This window comes from Chenopodium quinoa, unplaced genomic scaffold (assembly GCF_001683475.1).
Source record: "Chenopodium quinoa cultivar QQ74 unplaced genomic scaffold, ASM168347v1, whole genome shotgun sequence".
In the NCBI taxonomy this organism is placed as follows: domain Eukaryota; kingdom Viridiplantae; phylum Streptophyta; class Magnoliopsida; order Caryophyllales; family Amaranthaceae; genus Chenopodium; species Chenopodium quinoa.
Window position 1 is genome coordinate 3,071,712 of NW_018742616.1, and position 21,642 is coordinate 3,093,353.

A 21,642-nucleotide genomic window follows, 5' to 3' on the forward strand; every position below is an offset into this window, starting at 1 on the left:
AGTATATAAACTGGCTGATAATGCAAATTACCTTTCATGTCATTGCAGAATAACTAAGTAGACCGAAAAAGGTTAGGAGTATATATTTACCTCCCAACTAGTTTAGTTGAATAAAATTTTGAGCTGATGTCCTCATGTCCGATACCCAGAAGTAATCATATTTCAATTACTGCCTTGGCTGCTATTTGAAGCCAATATCTGTGTGATAGGGTAAGCAAGTCAAGCAACCCGAAACACTATTGTAACCAACTTGAAAGATTATGTTGATCTTCATGCTAGGTGACCAACTAGAAAAATTATGTTGATTTTACATCAACATATTATTCATCACATCATCAAGCAGATGTATTTTGACAAGTCTATTGATATTAAGCTGTTTAGTAGAGGTTATACATTGCGAGCTGTTATGTTAAGGCACAAGGACACAAGCCACGCATTATAGCTTTATCCACACGATGGCCAGCTTGAGAATGATGAATAAAAAAATGAGACAAGATGACTTCCAATTTTCAATATATCAGCGGTGCCGTTCCATTTCATTTTGTCAGACTAAACCCTAGGATGATAAGACTAAATTGGAGCTTACAGATACCGTGATGCTAGTACCATAAACATGAAAACATGAGAAAGCTACTGCAGTTAGCCTGCTAGGCTCCAAAAATGGAGGGGGGGTAGAGGCAGGGCTTGCCAGAAAGGCAAGGCTATGATAATTCAGCCATGAGGCAGGCGGGGTTCTCGTGAGCTACTGATTTAAGGAAAAATTTTAACCATCATTTATATATGCACTTGTTTAGTACTCCGGTAGTTTCAGTTGGACTTCATTTAGTAGCGAGTTTTCCTATCAAAGATGGCATAAATTAGAAGCCAGTTCATGCTTTTAGGAATTTTATCCACAAGGCTAGCAATATGAAGTTCCCAACGACTTGATATGAACAAGTATTCCTCTTAAAAATTATACCCAGGGGCCAGGAAACCAAAGAGTTCATTTAGTTTATCATTCAAAGGTCAAACAATATCAAAATTTTCACTTCACTAACTAAACTTAAGGAATCCACCTCCATAAAATTTACCACAATCATTCAGCTGCTTGCTGAAAATGGAGCAGTCCAGTTTCAGACTTCCTCAGAGGCATCAATATGCGATCCATCTGCACTTGTTGCAACAGGAAACTTTTCCGTTGCTAACCTTTCTTCCAGTGCTCGAGCACCTCTTTCCCTGATATATTAATACAAATGGAGGTTAAGCACAATGGTGACTATGACAGTATATCCAGTGGAAAAAAAAAAAAAAAAAAAAAAAAAAGCCAAACCAAAACAGCAAGGAAAAAAAAAAAGGTATACTGCACTGCTGCACAGAAATGCTTCAGAAAGGAAAAAAGTGTTGATTTTGGATCCAAGGAGATCAAAATCGGACAACACAGATACCTTCTAGTTAAAGTGTGCAGCTAAGAAACATCTCAAAGTGCCCTTCTCAGCAAACCGCTGATAAAAAAGTTGTAGAATCACATATCCATGTATGGCATAATTTAAGGTTTTCTATTCGACATATCAACCCCATGGACTAAGAATCTAAGATTGAAGCCGCTTATTTTGGGCTTTGAGCAAAAGCAGCTCATACAGTCACACTCACAGGTAGTATCATCATTGATTTGAGAAGTACAGAATTAATCAAATGAATTTCAGTTTTGCATCTTTGATCAGACTAAAGGTTGAGCTATTCTTCTTTCAAATTTAGCCAAGTAACCATCTTGACTTCAATCCGTCTTTATCTTCTTTTAACCCTCTTCTTCAATATCAACTATGTTGCTCCAACTCTTGATTTCACCTCAAGTACCCGCGTCACGCACTCGGACATGAGTACAACACTTAGACAGTTGACCACTTTATTTTAGTTCAAAATAAATTTTTCACAAAAAAGCCAAGTCGGACACTTGGACACGTATCCGTGTCGAACATGGGTACCCGAGTCCAAGTACCATAGATCATTAATTTCGGAAGTCTAGAATTACATCTCCCACAATTACTTGATCCTGTTTTAATGTCATAATACAAGTATCATTTTAAAATGTAAAGACACACAAGTAATGATGCTTCTCCCTTTGTCTCTCAAAGTTTCTTACACCCTATTTAATATGGACATACAAAATTACACTTTGTATCACTTTTGGTTTTTGGGTTTAAAAAACCAATTTGACTCCCAAATATATTATTGTGAGCACACAAAAACAAGGAATTTCAGATTGTTACATTCTACTATTTAAAAATGATCAATCCATGGCGAGGAAGAAGGGGAAGCAGAATTCGATGAAGGAGGAGATGACAGCAGAAATTAGCAAGCAAGGAGAGGATTCGATGAGTCAATTAGCGGTTGGACAGAAAACAAAATTGCGAGGAAATGTGGGTCAAATTCCGCCATTGGAGTTCGATGTTGAAGATGAAATGGAGCGTTGTATCTTGTCTCCTGAGAAGTCTTTGGAGGAAATGATAACTAATTCTAGGGACAAATCGAAGTTATCGGAATGGATGACAGCATTGAAGGTTAGTGAGAATGGGTTTCTGGGTTCGAAAAACAGAGATTCTGCTCTGAATGCTCAGGTACCTGTTTCTTCTCATCATATTGATTCTGTTATCAATGTTAGGTCTGAATGTGTTGATAAACCTGTTTTGCATTTGACTATGGATGATATTGAGGCTGAATTGGATTATAGGAATTGGGGGGTAGTTGCTTTTACTATTGCAGCTAATCCTCACATCAAAACTTTTGAGGGGTTTTGTTGGAGAATTTGGGGAAAAGCTAACATCGATAAGGTGATTCCATTGAGGAGAGGAGTGTTTTTAATTCGTTTTTTAAATGTTGAATCACGAGATAAAGCTTTAGCACACCCGAATTTGTTAATGGATAAAAAACCTGTTTGTTTGAGACAATGGGAAGATGGGATGGAATTGAATGTGCATGATGTGACTAAAGTCCATATCTGGGTTCAACTTCATGATTTGTCATTGAAGTATTGGGGGAAGGCTTGTTTAGAGAAGATAATAGGATTAATTGGGAAACCGTTTAAACCTGATGCAGCTACATTGGCCAGAGATAGGGTGGCTTATGTGAGATATTTGGTAGAAATGGAATTGAAGCAGGAAATTCCCTGATAGCATTGAGTTTATGGGTGAGAAGGTTGTTTTGTTTGTACAACCTGTAACTTGGGATTGGAAGCCTAAATGGTGTGTGGCATGTGGGGGGTTGGGTCACTCAGAGGAATACTGTCATACTAAGAAATTGAAGAAGGTACGGAGACCTAAGGTGGTTCAAAAGGCTGGTAAAAAGGTTCCAGAGGTGGAGAAGCCTTCAGAGAATGTGCTCACAACTTTGGACCCAGTTTTTGTTCCTATTGATAATGAGAAGCAGGTGAGTCCTATTAGGCAGCCTGCTCAGAATGGGGGGGTGGAAGTTAGATTGCAAAATTCTTTTGCCTATCTTGCTAGTGATGAGTAAGTGTCAGAACAGGTCTTGATTGGAGTTGTTCCTGTAACTTTGGAAGTTCCAGGTTGTTCTGCTCCTGAAAAGGGGTATGGATAAAGCCATTGTTTGGAATATAAGGGGCATAAATAGCCCTAATAAGCAACATGAGATCAAGAATTATTTGTTACAGAATAATATTGGCTTATGTTGTCTGCTAGAGACTAAAGTGTCCATTGAAAATTTTCCTGCTGTGTATCAGAGAATGTTTTCTGGGTGGTGTGTGACTACAAATTTTAGTCAGGTTAAGGGAGGTAAAATCTTGGTGACTTGGCTGCAAGATTTGTTTAGTGTAGATAATGTGTTTCCCGGGCCTCAAATCATTCATACAAGGATTGTTAATAAGACTCTGCAAAAGGGTTTTGAATGCTCCTTTGTTTATGGTTCAAATTATGCTAATGTCAGAAGTGATCTTTGGGATCAGATAAGGCACATTGCTAGCACCTGCACTGGGCCTTGGATTGTCTCTGGAGATTTTAATTGTCCTCTGAATGCTGATGATAGAATAGGAAGACAGATAAGTTTTGGGGAGATGAGACCTTTTAGAGATTGTGTTGAGTGCTGTGATTTGCAGGATATGGTTCAGGTTGGTGCTAAGTTCACCTGGACTAATAAACAGCAAGGTGAAGCAAGGGTATATAGTAAGATTGAGGAGCAGGTATTATTCTGAGTGGCTTATAGATTTCCCTGGTTCTTATGTGCGCACTATAATCCTGAACTCTGGTTTGACCATTGTCCAGCTATTATTCTGTTTGAGGAGCAGGTAAGGTCTGGGCCAAAACCTTTCAAGTTCTTTGATATGTGGGGTAACAATCCAGCATTTGAAAAGTTGGTTAGAGGTGTTTGGAGCTTTAGAGTCCATGGGAAGATGTTTCAGGTTGTGAAAAAGCTGAAACAAATGAAAGCTGCTCTTAAGGGGTTGAATAAAAGGGAATTTCTGAGGTGGGAGCTAGATTTCTATCTGTGAAAGATGAGTTGGTTGCTATTCAGAAGCAGATTATGAGCAATTACAATGATCATAGTTTGCAGGAGAAGGAAACTGAGGTGCTAGCCAGATTTCATACACTAAGAAAAGATTACTTTTCTTTCTTACAGCAGAAAAGTAAGATTTCTTGGTTAAAAATGGGTGATGACAATACAAGTTTTTTCATAGAAGCCTTAAAGTTAATGCTTACAAAAAGAGAGTGGTGGCTATTTCTGATATGAATGGGAAGTGGTGTCATACTAGAGATGATGTTGGTAAAGCCTTTGTGGAGTATTGTCAATGGTTATTGGGGACTGAGCATTCTTGTACTGTTAAGGTGGATCCTAGCATTATTTTACTTGGAAAGCAGGTGTCTCAGGAGCAAGCAAATGGTCTGAATGCACCTTTCACTAAAGATGAGATAAGAAAGGCCATGTTTGGGATTCCAGGTACCAAAGCTCCAGGCCTGGATGGGTTTAATAGTTCATTCTATAAGCTCAGTTGGAGTATGGTGGCGGAGGATATTTGTGAAGCTGTCCAGGAATTCTTTGACTCAGGAAAATTGCTTAAGGAAGTCAACTGTACAAATCTAGTTTTGCTTCCAAAATGTGATCAGTCAGTTTCTGTCACTGACTTTAGACCAATAGCATGTTGTAATGTGTTATACAAGGTCATTACAAAGCTTCTGTGTTCCAGGCTGAAGAAAGTGCTTCTTGACATTATTTCCTTGAATCAGTCAGGATTTGTTGTTGGGAGAAGAATTTGTCACAATATTTTTATTGTGCAAGATTTGATTGGGAGATATAGAAGGAAGAATTCTCCTCCGGGTTGTATGTTCAAAGTAGATATCAAGAAAGCGTATGATTCAGTGAGTTGGGGTTTTCTGGAAGACATGTTGCATGCTCTTAACTTTCCTGCTCATTTTGTGAGATTAGTCAGGGAGTGTGTTACCTCTCCTACTTTCTCCCTGGTGATTAATGGTGAAGTTAAAGGTTTTTTCCCTGGCAAAAGGGGCCTGAGGCAGGGTGATCCATTATCACCTTTACTGTTTGTGATATAAATGGAGTACTTATCAAGAATTTTTCAAGGAATAGGGGATGTTAAAGATTTCAATTATCATCCAAGGTTTAGAGGGGTGAAGTTGAATCACCTAGTATTTGCAAATGATCTTATTGTCATGAGTAAGGGTGATGGGAGATCTGCATCTCTGATTATAAGGGGTTTGGCCACTTTTGCTGCTGCCTCGGGTTTAGTTGCTAATGGAAGGAAATCTAATGTGTATTTTTGTAATGTGCAGCAAGATGTGAAGCAGGAGATCATTGGTACTTCTGGTTTCCAGGAAGGTACTTTGCCTTTCAGATATTTGGGTGTCAAGATAAATGCAAAAAAGCTGTCTCAGGATGACTGTCAGGTTCTTATTAGCAAGATTGTTGCTAGAATAAGAATTTGGGGAGGTAGAACCATGTCTTATGCTGCAAGAGTGGTTCTGGTCAACTCTGTTTTGATGTCCATGCATACATATTGGGCTAATATCTTTTTGTTACCCAAGAAGGTAATTGATAGAGTCATGGCTCTGTGCAGGAATTTCTTGTGGGATGGGAAAGCTGTGTATAGTAGAGCTCCCCCAATAGCCTGGGATATTGTGTGTAGAACTAAAAAAACAAGGTGGTTTGGGAGTACATGAATGTGATATCTGGAATATAGCTGCTATTGGGAAGTATGTATGGGACATAGCCAATAAGAATGACAGCTTATGGCTTAGATGGGTGAATCACTATTATGTCAGAGGCAGAAACTGGAAGAGGTTAAGTTGCCCTACTCAGGCTAGTTGGCAATGGAAGCAAGTATGGAAAGTCAAAGAGAAGATAAAGGATGGTTTCTCTGGAATTACATGGAAACATAATGCTAGAGGTTATACTGTCTCTAGTGCTTATAGATGGCTGCAGACTACTTACCCTGAGGTGAACTGGTGTAATTGGGTATGGAATAGATTTAACATACCCAAACATCGATTCATTCTTTGGATGGCCATGTGGGGAAGACTTAGAACAAGGAAGAAATTGATGCAGTTTGGATGTATTGATGTTGATAAGTGTCCTCTGTGTGACAGTGCTGCTGAGACTATGGAACATTTGTTTTTTGAATGTACTTATAGTCTGAAATTGGTGATATTCTGCAAGATAGATTACAGAATGTAATGCATCTCAGAAATCTAGAAGACTGTAACAAATGGTGCTGGAGTGCGAAGAACAGATTTCAGAAATGTGTGATGCAAAGTGTTTGTGCAGCCCTGGTTTATAGTATTTGGCAGCAAAGAAATAAGGTTATATGGAATGCCAAGATGCAGCGGCCTGAGTGTGTTGTGAATAGAGTTTGTAAAGATGTATATTATAGAATTAGTAATATAGTTTCTTGTAAAGTTAGAGCTAGTGATATAGCTTGGATGAAGAGTAGTTTGGTTAGGGGCTTAGATGCCTCCATGTAATTGTTTTTGTGATTAATAAAATTTTTTACCTTTCTCAAAAAAAAAAAAAAAAAATGATCAATCCCTCATAGGTATAATTTAATGTTATATGAAAGGACATGATTGCAATAGGTGCTGGGGAAGTGGAATGAATGGCTTGAGGTATGAAGAGAGAAAGAGGAGAAAAAAAAATGGGACAAATGGATTTTCATGTGCCAGAAGGCTGCACATCTGGGAACGAAATCAAATGAGGCTGAAAGAGATTTAGAGAGAGAAAATAGAAGAATAGAAATAGGTGGATCAGAGTGAACTTATTGGGCATATTTTGATAACCATTAAAAAAGATGCAATCAGGTATCACAGTGCATGATTTACATTAAGCCTTGCAAATAAATGTGGCACGGTGATGAAAGCAGACTCTTCATGGGCTGAGAAGTCAAAAAAAAAAAAAAAAAAAAAAAAAAAAAAAAAAAAAAAATCTGGATAGATACGTCAGGCACAAAGGACTAAAGGAGGATGGAGATCAGAGTTTTTTTTCCCCTTGTGTATACAAAGCTTGAGTACCACTGCACACTTAATTATGTTAGGGATGATATAGAAATAGGGGTGGGACTTCGGTCTGGCAGTTCGGTTTGACCTCAGTTTGAAACGGTTTCGGTTTGAAACGGTTCGGGTTAAAACGGTTTCATTTAGACGGCGGGTCGGTTCAGTTCGGTTTTGATTAGTCACAGGTCGGTTCGGTTTCGGTTTATTTTTGTACGATTTAAATTCGGTTCGGGTCATAAACGGTTCGGTTTATAAACAGTTCGGGTCATAATCAGATCGGTTAGAAACGGGTTGCTTCAGGGACGGATTTACTCGGGTCAATGCCGGTTCGGTTTTTAAACGGTTCGGTTAATAATCGGGTCGGTTTGAAACAGGTCGGTTCAGGGGCGGGTTTACCCGGGTCAATGCCCGTTCAGTTTATAAACGGTTCGGGTCATGATCTGACCGGTTTGAAACGGATCGGTTCAGGGGCGGTTTTACCGAGTCAACGTCGGTCCGGGTTCATATCGGTTCGGGTCATGAACGGATTATTTTAAAATGGGTCGGTTCAGGGGCGGGTTTACCCGGGTTAATGCTAGTTCGATTCATATCGGTTCGGTTTATACTCGGTTTGGTGCTAAAATCGTTCGGGTTAGTTTGGTAATCGGTTAAATTGGATCGGGTTGAAATCGAGTTCTAAAAAGTGGTTTTGACCAGTTAGCGCGTTTTGTTTTATATCAAGTTGGGACTAGTATTTCCATTTCATTAGCGGGTCGGCATAGGTTGGTGAAAAAAATAATGGATCGAGTAGAAATTGGGTTTTAAGAGATTTTTGACCGGTTAGCTATTTTCGTTTTATATAAAGTTGGGACTTCGTCACTTTATTTTCAGACATCGGATTATATACAATTACACAAATCTTCATTTATTCAATTATTCTATATCATGTTAATATGTTATGTTTCAAGTTTGGTTATACTCTTGTTGTTGTTTATTCGATATTATCATATTAGTCTATTACAAATTTATAATGTATTAATGTATTATTGTTTCATTATTAAATATATATTATTAGGTTATCAGCTTCTTGTTGGATTGTTTTAGATATCGTGTCATGACCATGTTTTGATGAGTTGCTACTTTGAATACGATAAATCGATTCAGATATCAGATTATATAGAATTACAGAAATTCTCATTCATTCTATATCATGTTAATGTGTTATGTTTCAAATTTGGTTATAGTCTTGTTGTTGTTTATTAAATATTAGTCTATTACAAATTTATAAGGTATTAATGTATTATTGTTTCATTATCAAATATTATCAGGCTATCAGCTTCTTGTTTTAAAGATCGCGTCATAACCATGATTTGATGAATTGGTACTTTGAATACGATAAATCGATAATTGATATTATAATAAACTAATAATTTAATGTTACGGAACTATATTTGGATGTTTAATTAAAATCACGATTATTCAATTTCCCATTAGTCTAATAAAGTAATAATTGACAATTGTTTGTAACTATTCCATAATTTTGGTGTTAAAGTTATATTGTTGAATTACTTTGTTGTCTTACCCTCTCTAACCACCTTTTAAGATTACGTGCCTACAAGGCTGCAACATATATATGTTGCAACTTGCAAGTTAAAGAAAACGGGTGGGGAAGTAAAAGTATTCAATTAGATCGATCATCAACTGTTTTAAGTTTTAATAATCAGATACATTTATCGATTATCTATACATACCAATGATAGTATGATACCAATCGTACCATACATTATTATTTATTACATATACTGATATACATATAACTAATATACATTAAATATGTCATATTGAATCAATTCCAATTTCCAAACATTTGTGTTTCTTACAATTTATAAGTTACATAAAGTTAAGAGTACAGTAGTGTTTTTATTAGTACGTAGCTATGAATAAAAAAAAACATATTATCCAAATCCATTATCCATGATCCGTGTCACCGTCTTATATTAAATATCAGCCATTGATTTGCATGTCATCTAACGACCTATCATCGCACACATTCCAATTCACGATCCGTGTGTTTTCTTTTCCACCAATCAGATCACTCTTACCATCGTCTCTTTAGTACTCTTTTTTATTTCTCTCTCGTTTTCTTAATCCTCTTCTGTAATATTATCAATTTTTTGAAGCCATGGCTGCTAATATGCTCACTGCTCTCTCGTTTTCTCTCTCATCTCCTCTTCCTTCGTCCTTTCTTCTTCTTCCTTCTTCTCCCTTCTTCCGTCTATGTTCTCCTTTCTTCCATCTCGTTTCTCCGTCTCCGTCCACCGGCACCACGCACGACGGTTTTTATGGTCAAATTCGACCACGAAACTCTAGATCTAGTTGTTTCATGATCGAATTTGGCCTTTTAAAACCAAATTCAAGGCCAAATTCAGGATTAATATATAAGGTGTTTTCGTTCTTCCTTTTTTTATTTTCTGTTTTTCTTTTTAATTTTTTTTCAAGTTGTGGGCAACGGAGGGGGCCGAGTTAGGGTGGGTGCGGCGGCGGTTAGACTGGGTTCGGGTGGGTGGGGAGGGAGGATTTTTCGAGGGAGGGATGGAGTTTTATGGTGGGTGAGCAATTAGAGTGAGTTGGGGGGTTTCGAGGATGTTGGGTTTCGTGGGGGTGGGTGGGGTGGGGTTACGGTGGGTTTGGGTTTTTTTTCGATTTTTTTGTATGGGGTGGGGTGGGGTGTGTTACGGTGACGGTGGTGGGTGTGGTTGGGGTTGGGTCTGTTTTTTTTTTTTTTTTTTTTTTTTTTTTTTGTTTTTTTTTTTTTTACAGTGACGGTGGTGGGTGGGGTGGGGTGGGGTTTGTTAAGGGGGTGGGGTGGAGTACGTTACGGTGATGGTGGTAGGTGGGGTGGGGTATGGGTCTGGGTTTTTATTATTTACGGTGACGGTGGTGGATGGGGTGGGGTAAGGTTTGGGTCTGGGTTTTTTTATTTACGGTGGGTGGTGGGGTGGGGTGGGGTGGGTTACGGTAATTATGGTGGGTGCGGGGGTGGTGTTAGGGTGGGTTACGGTAACGGTGGTGGGGTGGGGGTGGGTTACGGTAACGGTGGTGGGGTGGGGGTGGGTTACGGTAACGGTGGTGGGTGGGGGGTAGTGTTAGGGTGGGTCTGGGGTGACGGCGGGGGTGGTGTTAGGGTGGGTTACGGTGGTGGGTGGGTGGAGGGTGGTTGGATTGGGTGGGTGGCCAAATTTTTTCATTTTTTTATTTAATTTATAACTCCTAATTTAGTTATACAAGAATATAATTTTAATTTTATAATAGCAAAAAAATTTACAAATTTAAATCAATAATTATATGTAAAAAAAATTGTACTGTTAAATTACATTAAACATCAAATATATTTCGTGGAATTCTAACAAATTGTTAAAGGCTGTAAATAGTTCAATTTGAATGGAACGGATTGTAAACGGTTCGGTTTAAATAGTTTGTAATCGGATCGGTTTAAACGGGTTGCGGTTTGAAAATAGTTCGGTTTAAACGGTTTAATGGGTTATAACAGTTCGGTTTAAACGGTTAGCGGGTTGTAAATGGTTCTATTTAAACGGTTTTTTCCTACGGTTTAAACGGTTTCGGTTTATAAACGGTTCGGTTTAATTAGTTAGCGGGTTAACATTAATCGGTTCAAACGGTTTCGGTTTATAAACGGTTTGGTTTGTTATTGGTTTACGGTTCGTAACGGGTTAACATTAATTGGTTCGGTTCGGTTTCGGTTTGACATTATACGGTTCAGTTCGGTTTTCGGTTTAAAATTAGCGGGTTATAAACGGTTCGGTCCGTGATGGTTCGGTTCGGTAACGGACGGTTTTACAGTTCGGTTTGAAAAGTCCCACCCCTATATAGAAAACAATGTAAAATTATGCAACATATAGCTCCTTTACACTCTCTGTTAATTTGAGAAGTCTAGTATTATTATTAGGTTATGGTCCTTAGCTTTAGTATAAATAAAGAGCGGGGGAAAGGCAAAAAGGTAGGCAGAAATTTATTAGGGAAACCTAGAGAGAGTCATGGCCTAAAGCCATTTTGGAGAGTTGTGAGCTAAACTCACTATTGAAGACTAATAGCCTTCAGCTATTAATCCTATCTTTTGTAATCTTTTAGCCATTATCAATCAAATTTCAAGCTTTAATGTTCAGTTACTTGCATTATTAAACCAGAAATATTAAGCCAAAAAATAAGTTCATTACACTCGGTATCAGAGCAGTTCTGTTCTGGGAAGTCAAGGTACTGATTTTCGTTTTTCATTTCAAAAAAAAAAAATGGATTTGTGAAGAGTATGCACACATTTCCAGCAAGAGAGAACATGGAATTTCAGATCCCAATGAAGAGCAAAGAGTCTGATGTGAGCTTCAACTTCCAGAGTTTAATGGAAGAAATTTGCAAGATTGGGTCCTTCAGCTTGAGGATTCCTTCCAATTTTTCCAGTTAAATGAGGTGAAATTGAAGGCTGCTATCATTGGACTTGTCGGCAAAGCATTGCAGCAGTTCGAATGCGAGAACCGATGGCAACCATTTCGTGATTGGCAAGAATTGAAGAAGTGGCTGCTCCAATATTCTGAGTTGTGGCGACCAAGTAAGAAGGAAATGACTGAGATATCTCCTAAATTCTAAGAGAAGATGGAAGAAATCACGAAGGAAATCTTTGAAAAGGTTCAAAGAGATCTAGAAAAAATCACTAGCAAAGCCCCTTCTCCAAGGAAGACTAAGGAAGAAGATCGTCCAGCAAAATTCGAAGATGAAAATGCAGATAGTGAAGAGGTGGAGCAGGTACACTCTAGGTCAGAAGATGAAAATGGAATTTTTGTTGGGGTGTAGCCCTTGGTGGTTCGGAAAACCTTGGCGGTGAGTTGAATTGCGTAGATAAGGGTTTTAGAGAAGTCAAATCTAGTGGAAGGCTTGGAGATTTCAGAGATGGGTTTAAGGGTGGAGGCAAAAATGGGTTTTCTGATGCAATTGGTTTTGGTGGAGGGGCAAGCGCTTCGGAAGGTGGTGGGGCTCGTGAATTTAGCGGTGTTTTCTGTAGTGTGCGAATGAGAGATGCTGGTGTTTTTGACGGTGGTGGGTCAGGAGGGTATTTCGAAAAGGGCGGCGCCAATGGTAGTGGATCAGGCGGTAGTCCAGGAGTTTTGGCTGGAAAAGATGAGCGTGGTGGTAAGACCACCGCTAGTGGTGGCCTGAACAGAGAAGGTTTTGTGAAAGGCGGGTCCGGAGCAAGCGGGCCTGGCGGCGGACCTGGAGAGGATTCAAGCGAAAGAAACGGTGATGGTTCACCCTCCTTTGCTGGTGAAAAATCTGGTGGAGGTCCGTGTGGTTGGAGTGGTGGTGGACATAGGTGGCTCGCCGTAGAAAAATGTGGTGGAAAGTGCAGGAACGTCCATGGCAGAGGTGGTGTTGGTCGTGGTGGCTTCACGCAGCAGAGGGGTGGTGATTTCGCTGGTGGTTTTACCGGCGGTGGTTATCTCGTCGAAGGTGGACTGATGTCTTTTGTTGGCGGCGGGTCTGTTGGTAAAAAAGGGTGGTACTGGGTGCTGAAAATTTCAGAAGTGGAGTGTTTGAGAAGCTTCGTGGAATTTGTCCTTAGCTTGGAGAAGAAGGAAATCTATTAAGGGTATTATTGTCAAAGGAACTAAAGAATGGCTTGGATGGCAACCTGTTCGTATTTGGTGTAATACAGCGTGGGTTAAACCATTCTCAAGTAAGTGGGCTTATTCATTCAAAGCCCAATCTATCACCTTTTGGGGTGACTCAAGGATTGTTCAAGTTGCTTACAAATTAGACTTGCCTTATCCTTCATGTTTTGGGCTTGTCAACTTTAGGGCCATCCATCCAACATTGGTTATAAAATCCAAGTTCATCACCCAAAGTTTCCACTATCATTCTTCTAACCTTGAGCCCCCAAAACCATCAGCCTGTAGTCATCCTCCTAACACATACTCTCATTTCTTTGGCCAAGGGTTAGACCAAAATGTTCTTTGCAATTTCCCCAACCTACAGCCTTACAAATACCAACTCTACCCAAAATTCAATCAACTATCATGACAAGCAGGTACATTATTCAGATTTTTTTGCCATAGTAACTTACAGCTATGAACAGAAATTCTCGCTGCAGCTCGCTCTCAGTTTTGCCCCATTCAAGAGTTGGATTAGAGATCACTATTGCCGAGGCCGAGTTTCAAGTGCCGATTATAAACCACCTTGAGGACAAGGTGAAAGTGTAGGGAAGCGGTATTGTAATAGACTAACTTTAGGAGGGGTAATTTGGGAAGTCTAGTATTATTATTAGGTTATGGTCCTTAGCTTTAGTATAAATAAAGAGAAGGGGAAAGGCAAAGAGGTAGGCAGAAATTTATTAGGGAAACCTAGAGAGAGGCATGGCCTAAAGCCATTTTGGAGAGTTGTGACTTGTGAGCTAAACTCACTATTGAAGACTAATAGTCTTACGGGGCGTTTGGTTGGAGCGATAGAAATAAGAGGGATAAGAAGGGAGGATAAAAATAGGGGATTGATAGGTTGGACAAGGATAAATAATTTTTATCCCATGTTTGGTAAGTATGGGAAAGAAATTAGGGATAAGTAATAAAATTATAAACATACCCTTACTAACTTCCACCCTTTCTCCTTGCCCTTTCAATTTCACTAAGTGGTTATTTGGACTTTTTCAACCCATTTTTTATCCCTTCCCCTTATACCACCCCCCCCCCCCCCCTTAGTTATAGAAATGAAGGGAAAAGTGGGTGTTTTAATCCCATCCCTAACCCCCTTCTAATCCCCATCCCTCTAAACAAACACTACTTTTCTTCTACCCTTATTTTTTAATCCTTATCCCACCCCTTTTATTCCCGTAAACAAACACCCTCTTAAGCTATTAACCCTATCTTTTGAAATCTTTCAGCCATTATCAATCAAATTTCAAGCTTTCATGTTTAGTTACTTGCATTATTAAACCAGAAATATTAAGCATAAAAATCAGTTCATTACATGGTGCTTACGTATCTATAGTACAAACTAAAACTGGAGGATGCATATAGTACCAATCTATCTCCCTAGCAACCTTAACTTTTCATTTAATGCTGGGGCAACAGAAATCATAGATAAGACACAAGTCTTAGCACAGTTTAAATCATTACGAGGCTTTAACTATCATGAAAATCACAAATGTCAAAACACAATGACAGAGCATCTGCATGCGATTCAGGAAATAGCATGGACAATTGCTTGTGAAAGAAAAAAGAACACATATTACCTTCGTCTTGATGCCTCAAAAGTATCAGAACCTGGAAGTGGAAATCCTCCCATTTCATAAGCCTTGCCATCATTAGAAATATCAGATCTTCCGCAGAACAACCGATGGAAAATAGATGATATAGGATTGATAACTGGTCTGCATGTTGGCAGCAACAAAAGAGGATCAAATGCAGATATATTTAAAGTGAAACTTACTTTCCGAGACCTAAATAGGTGAAAATGATGTTACCTTATAAATTCTGGGAAGAAAGTGGCAAATGCAAACTCGTCACTTGGGTCACCCCTGAAGTTAGTCTCTGATCTTCTCTGCAAGTATCTCAGGTAGATCCAGCTCATATATGTACCAAAGATGGGAAGGTAAGCTGCCGAATCTGCCAAGAAAAAGCTTGCAATGATCGACAGAAGAATCATGATAGACGGTAGCCACTGCATTATAATAACACAAAAGCCGTGATATAATCAGAATTTTAAATTTTCAGTATTGCATATTTAGGTGTTTGTAAATTTTGTACATCTTTTTATGGATAGTATTGTTGGAAGGTAAAAATACCTTAGCCTTGATGCCAATTACAGAAAGCTCCTGATCTGGGACGATTTGCTTGATACCAACCAAAAATCCTGCAAGCACTCCATGGAAGCCAGAGATTGGCATATAGCTGCAGAAGATGAAAAGGTTATGTATCAGTAAATGAATTGGAAAGAGCTTAATGCAGTGCAGGGATTAACAAGAAACTGATTTTGTACATCCAGATAAGGTTTAGGACAAGGAATATAACTGAAAATGGCTAAAGTCAAAATCAAGCACTTCCCTAAACCTAAATGACAATAATGGACTGGCACCTATACAGATACACTCTGATCATAGATCCCTATTCCCAGGACTTTCAAGACCCAACATTAATTGCTTACAAAAGGAATAAAACTCATACTTAACTGTGCAGGAGAATATTCTAGTCAAACCTAATTAGTACAACAAGTTATTAAAACCATAAGATCCTTTGAGAACCGTAAATTTAAAAAATAAAAATAAAATTTTGATTGAAAAATCCAGTGATAACAAACTGTTAATTCTATCAGTAACACTACAACCAAAAATGTACCGGTAGCTGGCAAAGTGCAAAGTCCTGGAACTGGGTAGCAGAATTTTGTTTGTATGAACTCTAAATGAATGGAAGAGCAATAGTGGGTACAAAAATCATACAAGATACAAACATGTGCGCCAAAAGATATCTGATGTAGCTCAAGAGTCGCAAGAGTGGATAAGGAGGACAAGACAGAGATGACAAAGTGGAGAGGTAGCTGAAAGAAGAGAACTCAGGCAGAAAAGCGAGTTAGAGAGTAAAGGAGGAGAATTGATCAAACAAAGAAAATAGTTTGTCCAGGGCAGAGCTAAAAATAGCATGTTAGGCATCAATGACGCAGAAAACCAAAGATGCTAGGGAGCACCATCACACAGGAAAGCCTTGCTACTTTGATTGCCTCATGTTGACTATCAAAGTCAGAATTTAAGTTACATTATGTCTTAAAATAGCTAATGCGGCTTTCTATTTTAGTTTCAGTTACATAAATTCAAGGCATTCAAGTGGAGCTTAGTAGAAAGATGCCAATTTCTGACATGGATAATTCCAATACAAGATACTAATCTTCATTAATAGAAGTACAAACATAGTGATGAGGTAGAGGGTATCCTCAGGGTAGCTGGACCACACTATTGAAAATCAAACAATGGTTGAGAGAGTTTTTAATGAGACAAACAGAATGAACATGTAATACACAACAAACAAACTTAAAATGATAAATTGCTCCCATTTAGTTCAAAAATACCCAATCTACTCCATATCAACAATCCCTTGTTGGTTTATTTTGTACAAACTCCAAAGATACACATAATCAAATTAACTCAGAAACTCATGTACTACATAATCTTTCTACATGCTCATAATAGGTTTTTAAATAACACATGGCACTTAATTATTGCTCCTCCATTTTTTTTCCCTTGATTTATGTGCAGTCAACTTGGGACAGTTGATAATGAGATAGAAGACACATAGGATTTTGGATACATATATTCTGCCAAATGCCAAAAACCTATTAAACATATAAAATATGCTATTACATGATAAGCACAAAAACCAAGAATAAAGCAAAAAAAGTCACAGTAATCTGACAATTTCAAAGCACTTACAGATAAACTTCCAGCCTAGTTGCATAGTACAAAGCTATTGCCGTAATGAAGACACAAATGTAAGTAAGAACGTTGACAATAAATATGAACTTCACGAATTCCTTAGAACCCCAGATCGGCTCAAGCAGCTTGCCCATGAAAAGCAGAGCAAATACACTAATTGCCACCTGGAGATCTTAAAATTTAGAATTTAAATAAAAAAGAAATATTTGGATAAGCAGAGTCAGCCAGGAAGAAATGAACAGCGCAATTACCCCATATATTGTCTGTTCAGTGTAACCAGCTGTTAAGAGGTTCCATGCAAAAGGAATAGTCCTACAAATCAAACAGTCTGTGGTTATAAATCCATCAAAAACATTGAACTATAAAGTTCAAGCAGCTCAAGCACAAACATCATATATCATATAATCAAGAGAGCAGAAGCAATTCTCACGCAACCCCCTCAAGGATCTAAGTAAATGTCAAAAACCTTCCTCTTCAAAAAGCAACAATGCAAGATTGGATTTATACAAGTCAAATGAAGACCTTTGTCATGAAATGTAGCAGACAGTCTCAATCTAGGTGGCAATAGTTTCAGGCCCAAACATTTTCCCTCATTCCAGGCTTAGTTAGAGACTTAGGAGTCCCATAACTATTGTTCCATGATTATTCCGGCCCAATACCAACAAATCTAGGCAAGGCCTAAGAGGAATTCTTCACCTTCCAAATGATGTTTGCTACAAGAAAAGCTGGAAATAGAGGGGGTCAATTCAAGCAACATAAAAAAAAAAAAAAAAAAAAAAAAAAAAAAAAAAATATTACAAGAAAAAGAGTGATGAATCCCAATCCATACCCTAGGATCCTCCACAGCAACTAAGTGAAAATCCAAAGCCTTCAGTGAAGAAGAGAACCCCTGAAACTCCCTATCATGTACTAGCCTTCAAAATTGTAAATCCAAAACATTATCGAAAAAAAACCATCCGCTTTTCCCTTCAAGCATCTTCACAAAATTGAATACCACAAACATACCCTATCTTCAACCTCATTAAACGTGAGAAAAGATTAGAAAACAATCAAACAAACTTCCAAGTAGAACCATGTGTTACTATAAAGGCATTTTGAGCATCCCACCTTTGCATGCAAGATTTTCTTGAGGACTCAATGCCAAAGGAACTTAGAATCACAAGGAAAACGTCACAACCATATTCCTACAACTGCCAATACCTTTTGACACCAATTTCCCAAGGCCGTCCTCTTTTTACCTTCACTTACCACACCACACCTAATCCCAACTCACAAGATGATCATCTCTTATGTTGCTAGATGCCAGACCAAATTATATTCTTCTTCGTCCTCTCAATCTTATTTTCAATAAAAGCCAAAATCATGGACAAGACCAGCTAAAATTTATGATCAAAGCTATGCTTCCAGCAAGAGAAAAGTAGACCTTACTCCAATCAATTTCTAATGACTCCTTGAAATAAACAATTCATCAAAAGAGTTCAAATGTGGATTTCCTCCAAAAGGTGAACCCAAGTGGAGTAAACATGGATCTTGTAGTATTTTGCTAATTGTTAGATAATGGAGCTATTCTCCGATTTCTGTTAAATTCATATTATATGTCACAGATTAAATTCATATCGCTCACATTTCCTTGTTCCTTCCATTACTTCCAGAAATTAACAATTGAAAACCTAGTGATCTTCGAATGTAATCCTCGAGTTTTGGTGAGAATCTAATTCATTTAAATCCAAATCTTCATCCCACACATGCATCAAAGAGGAGTTAACAGAGCATCTGATTGACTTAGATTCATCAAGGACCAAAAAAAGCTAAAATTGCGTTTTAGGTGGAGGTTAATCCTTCACAATCACATCATGAAGAATGATTTGAGTGAGATTCTTGCATTAATGGACAATTATGATCTCAAGAAGCGTTAAAATAAACTATTTGAGAGTTCCAACAAAATTCAAGTTCTTGCCTATATTTATTATTTAGTGTTCACTACCCATAAAATAAATTTATGTACAAATCAAGCTCCTAACACTTCATTCGTACAGTTTTAATCCCCAGTGTCTACACACCGTGTATCTTCCAGTTATTTAGGCAGTAAAAAACTATCAATTCTAACAGGATGCCACTAGTGCCTTCAGAATACCGACTAATATATGATTAACAATTGTCAACATAGCCTCAAGACATAAAAATTCTTATATAGCTATCTTTCATCACATATGCCAATTACCACATAGTATATCTAACAAAAAAAACCCATATTTCCATTTTTCAATAATATAGCAAACATAAACATTCTTGAAGTAACAAACATAATCTATCCCATCAAAGACAGTGTAATGTACCTTGCAGGAATAAGAGCAAGATAAGTGACTGCCGGAGGGAAAAGCTGAACTAAAATGTGTCCACCAATAAGCACCACCGCAAGCCCTTTACACAGCTTCGTAAACCCAGTAAATAAGCCCCCGCCCTACCGACAACGAAGCAACAACACCATTAAAAAGATAGCAACACCAGTAAATATATAACAAAAGGCGAATTTACAATTTAGCACAATATGAATTCAATGCAATTAATCTAGCAAATTGAACTTTCAATAATTAAACAAAAATCACTTAGCTAGAAATATGAACATTTATAGATCTAAATTAAACTTAAATTAATCAAAATTAAAGTGATGAGAGAGATCATACTCCAGAAAGTGCCGGAGTACTCATGTCCTAAGGACTTCGATTGACGACGAATATGAACCAATAATGACTCTCTTATCAATGATCTTCGTTGTTTTTGTTGCTGATTTTCGAATTTCTTCGCCTTTGAATTCAAATCCTGAGAATGTTGAAATTGAAAAGAAAATTGTGCGTAAAAAAAAACTGGAATTATTGAATTAAAGTGTATAAAAATTCAAGTGAGATCTAAATTTATGAAATTAGGGATTGATTGATTGAACTAACCTGAAGATGTTGCTCCCCAGTGTCCGAAAGGTAGAAAAAATTGGATTGAGGAATTCAGGAGAGAGAATGAGATTGATAGATGGCGAGTCTTTTTCTCGGAAGCCCGGAGTTGGGAAAGAGTGAAACTCAATTCAGGAATTTGGGCAGTTTGAACTTGGGACTAGAGGTGTCAATTCAAGTGAGACCTTGAGTCGTGTTCGCCTATTTGGTAAGGTCGAGTCGTGTTTAGTAAGATCGGTTGAGTTTATTTTAAAATTGAATTATACTGAATTATTATGTTTATATAACTCAAAATTTGAATTTGATTATTTGGATCATTGGGTTTTGGATAGTGGGAGGAATGGAGTATAGGGTTTTTTTTTTTTTTTAGTTTATAGAGTGGTACAAGTTTGCAATTATGAATGATATCAAAATGCTATGGTTTGGAAGTTGATTATTGCATCTCTTGTGTTGGCTTTGTTCAAGAATGAATATTTTTGTTTATCTGACTGTTAAATGTTTGGTATAGTTATAATCACCTCCTCTTGGGAGCATCTACAAGTAAGGGTGTCCATTATTCGGATAAAAACCGAAATCCAACCAATCCAAACCAAATTATCAATTTGGATCGGATCCAAACTTTAAATTGGATCGGATCGGATTGAATTTTTTGAAAATTCGAATTTTCGGATCGGATCGGATCGGATTGACCTTGTTTGGATCCAAAAAACCGAATCAACCGAAATATGAAACCATGCTTTTATAAATAAGGATTGCTTATATTAATCATGTAAAATTATGTTGATAAGTACATTAATATAAATTATGTAAAACAATGTTTTCAAAACTTTGTATTAATCATGTACAACTATGTTTTCAAGACTAAAAATTTTATAATTACATTTTTATTTTCATAATAACTTTAGGCCCTAAAAATTTACAATGTATTTTAATTCGGATTTTCGGATTGGATTCAAATAACCGAATTTTAATTCGGATTGGATTGATGAGAAATTCGGATTAGATTTGAAAATTAAAAATCGAATTTTATTTCGGATCGGATTGGATTTGGCCTAAATCCAAACCGAAAACCGAATAAACACTCCTATAGTCCTATCTACAAGCTTATACTTCATACAAGGTATAAGGTATGAGTTTAAAAAATTAAATTTTGTTCAAACAAATGTTGGGCATGAGTTTTGGTATTCATTTTTACCAAGTTTCTCATGGCCGAGGAAAATTTTTCTCATCACTATGAATGATCTAAAATAAAACTTCAATATGAGCTATATCGAAGCAATTTGCTCAAGTCATAAATCCTCATACCTCCAAAGACAAAAATGTTGCTCTATGTGTTATGAGTAGAAACGATAACCATCCTTTATCTCCTAAGAGTGCCAAACTAGAACTTCCTCTATTAAATGTTCGGATGAGTGTTTGATGGTGCTCTTAAGGGAAGGACAATGAGAACAAAGTGCCGTTGCCTGTTGGTATGGTTGATTATGCCAATGGTGGAGATGGTGTAAGGCATTGGCTGTTGACAGTGGTGACGATTAAAGGGTTGGCATGGGTGTCTATAAGGGGAGCATGCACTACGTGAACATAGCTATTGTTTGCTTCCGAACATAGCTATGACTCGTGAGGTTATTTATCCATCATACAAAAACTGAAAATCAATTTTATTTCCATATTTTTTGTTCTGTTCTTGAGCTCATGAAAGTCTAAAAATAGTTGGTTTGATCGAGAGTTATTATCTTTCGCGAAGAACGAA

At 37.6% G+C, this 21,642-nt stretch overlaps 1 protein-coding gene across 2 annotated transcripts; it reads right to left on the reverse strand.

Moving 5' to 3' along the window:
• Positions 1–19: 19 nt before the first annotated feature.
• LOC110721645 (rhomboid-like protein 19) lies at positions 20–20,074 on the reverse strand. 2 transcript variants are annotated; one of them, XM_021900839.1, is made up of 10 exons: positions 19,893–20,074; positions 19,632–19,767; positions 19,284–19,408; positions 17,199–17,259; positions 16,945–17,111; positions 15,310–15,415; positions 14,989–15,185; positions 14,758–14,895; positions 1,071–1,215; positions 20–198 (listed from the first exon to the last, which is right to left on the reverse strand). In XM_021900839.1, exons 2-9 carry the CDS (start codon positions 19,653–19,655, stop codon positions 1,113–1,115), a joined length of 921 nt encoding a protein of 306 aa, XP_021756531.1. In that variant the 5' UTR covers positions 19,656–19,767; positions 19,893–20,074; the 3' UTR covers positions 20–198; positions 1,071–1,112. The 2 variants fall into 2 exon arrangements, with proteins under 2 accessions (XP_021756531.1, XP_021756530.1); XM_021900838.1 differs by lacking the exon at positions 20–198 and having other exon boundaries at positions 909–1,215.
• Between the last annotated feature and the right edge of the window lie 1,568 nt (positions 20,075–21,642).

Bases quoted from the DNA above. Each gene is read 5' to 3' on its own strand.
- LOC110721645 (XM_021900839.1), bottom strand. From the start codon at position 19,655: ATGAGTACTCCGGCACTTTCTGGA. The intron at 15,186-15,309 runs GTATTTTTACCT...ATTATAATGCAG, and splicing joins TAATTGGCATCAAGGCTAAG to TGGCTACCGTCTATCATGAT. The intron at 1,216-14,757 runs GTAATATGTGTT...TTAATATATCAG, and splicing joins TTTGAGGCATCAAGACGAAG to GGAAAGAGGTGCTCGAGCAC.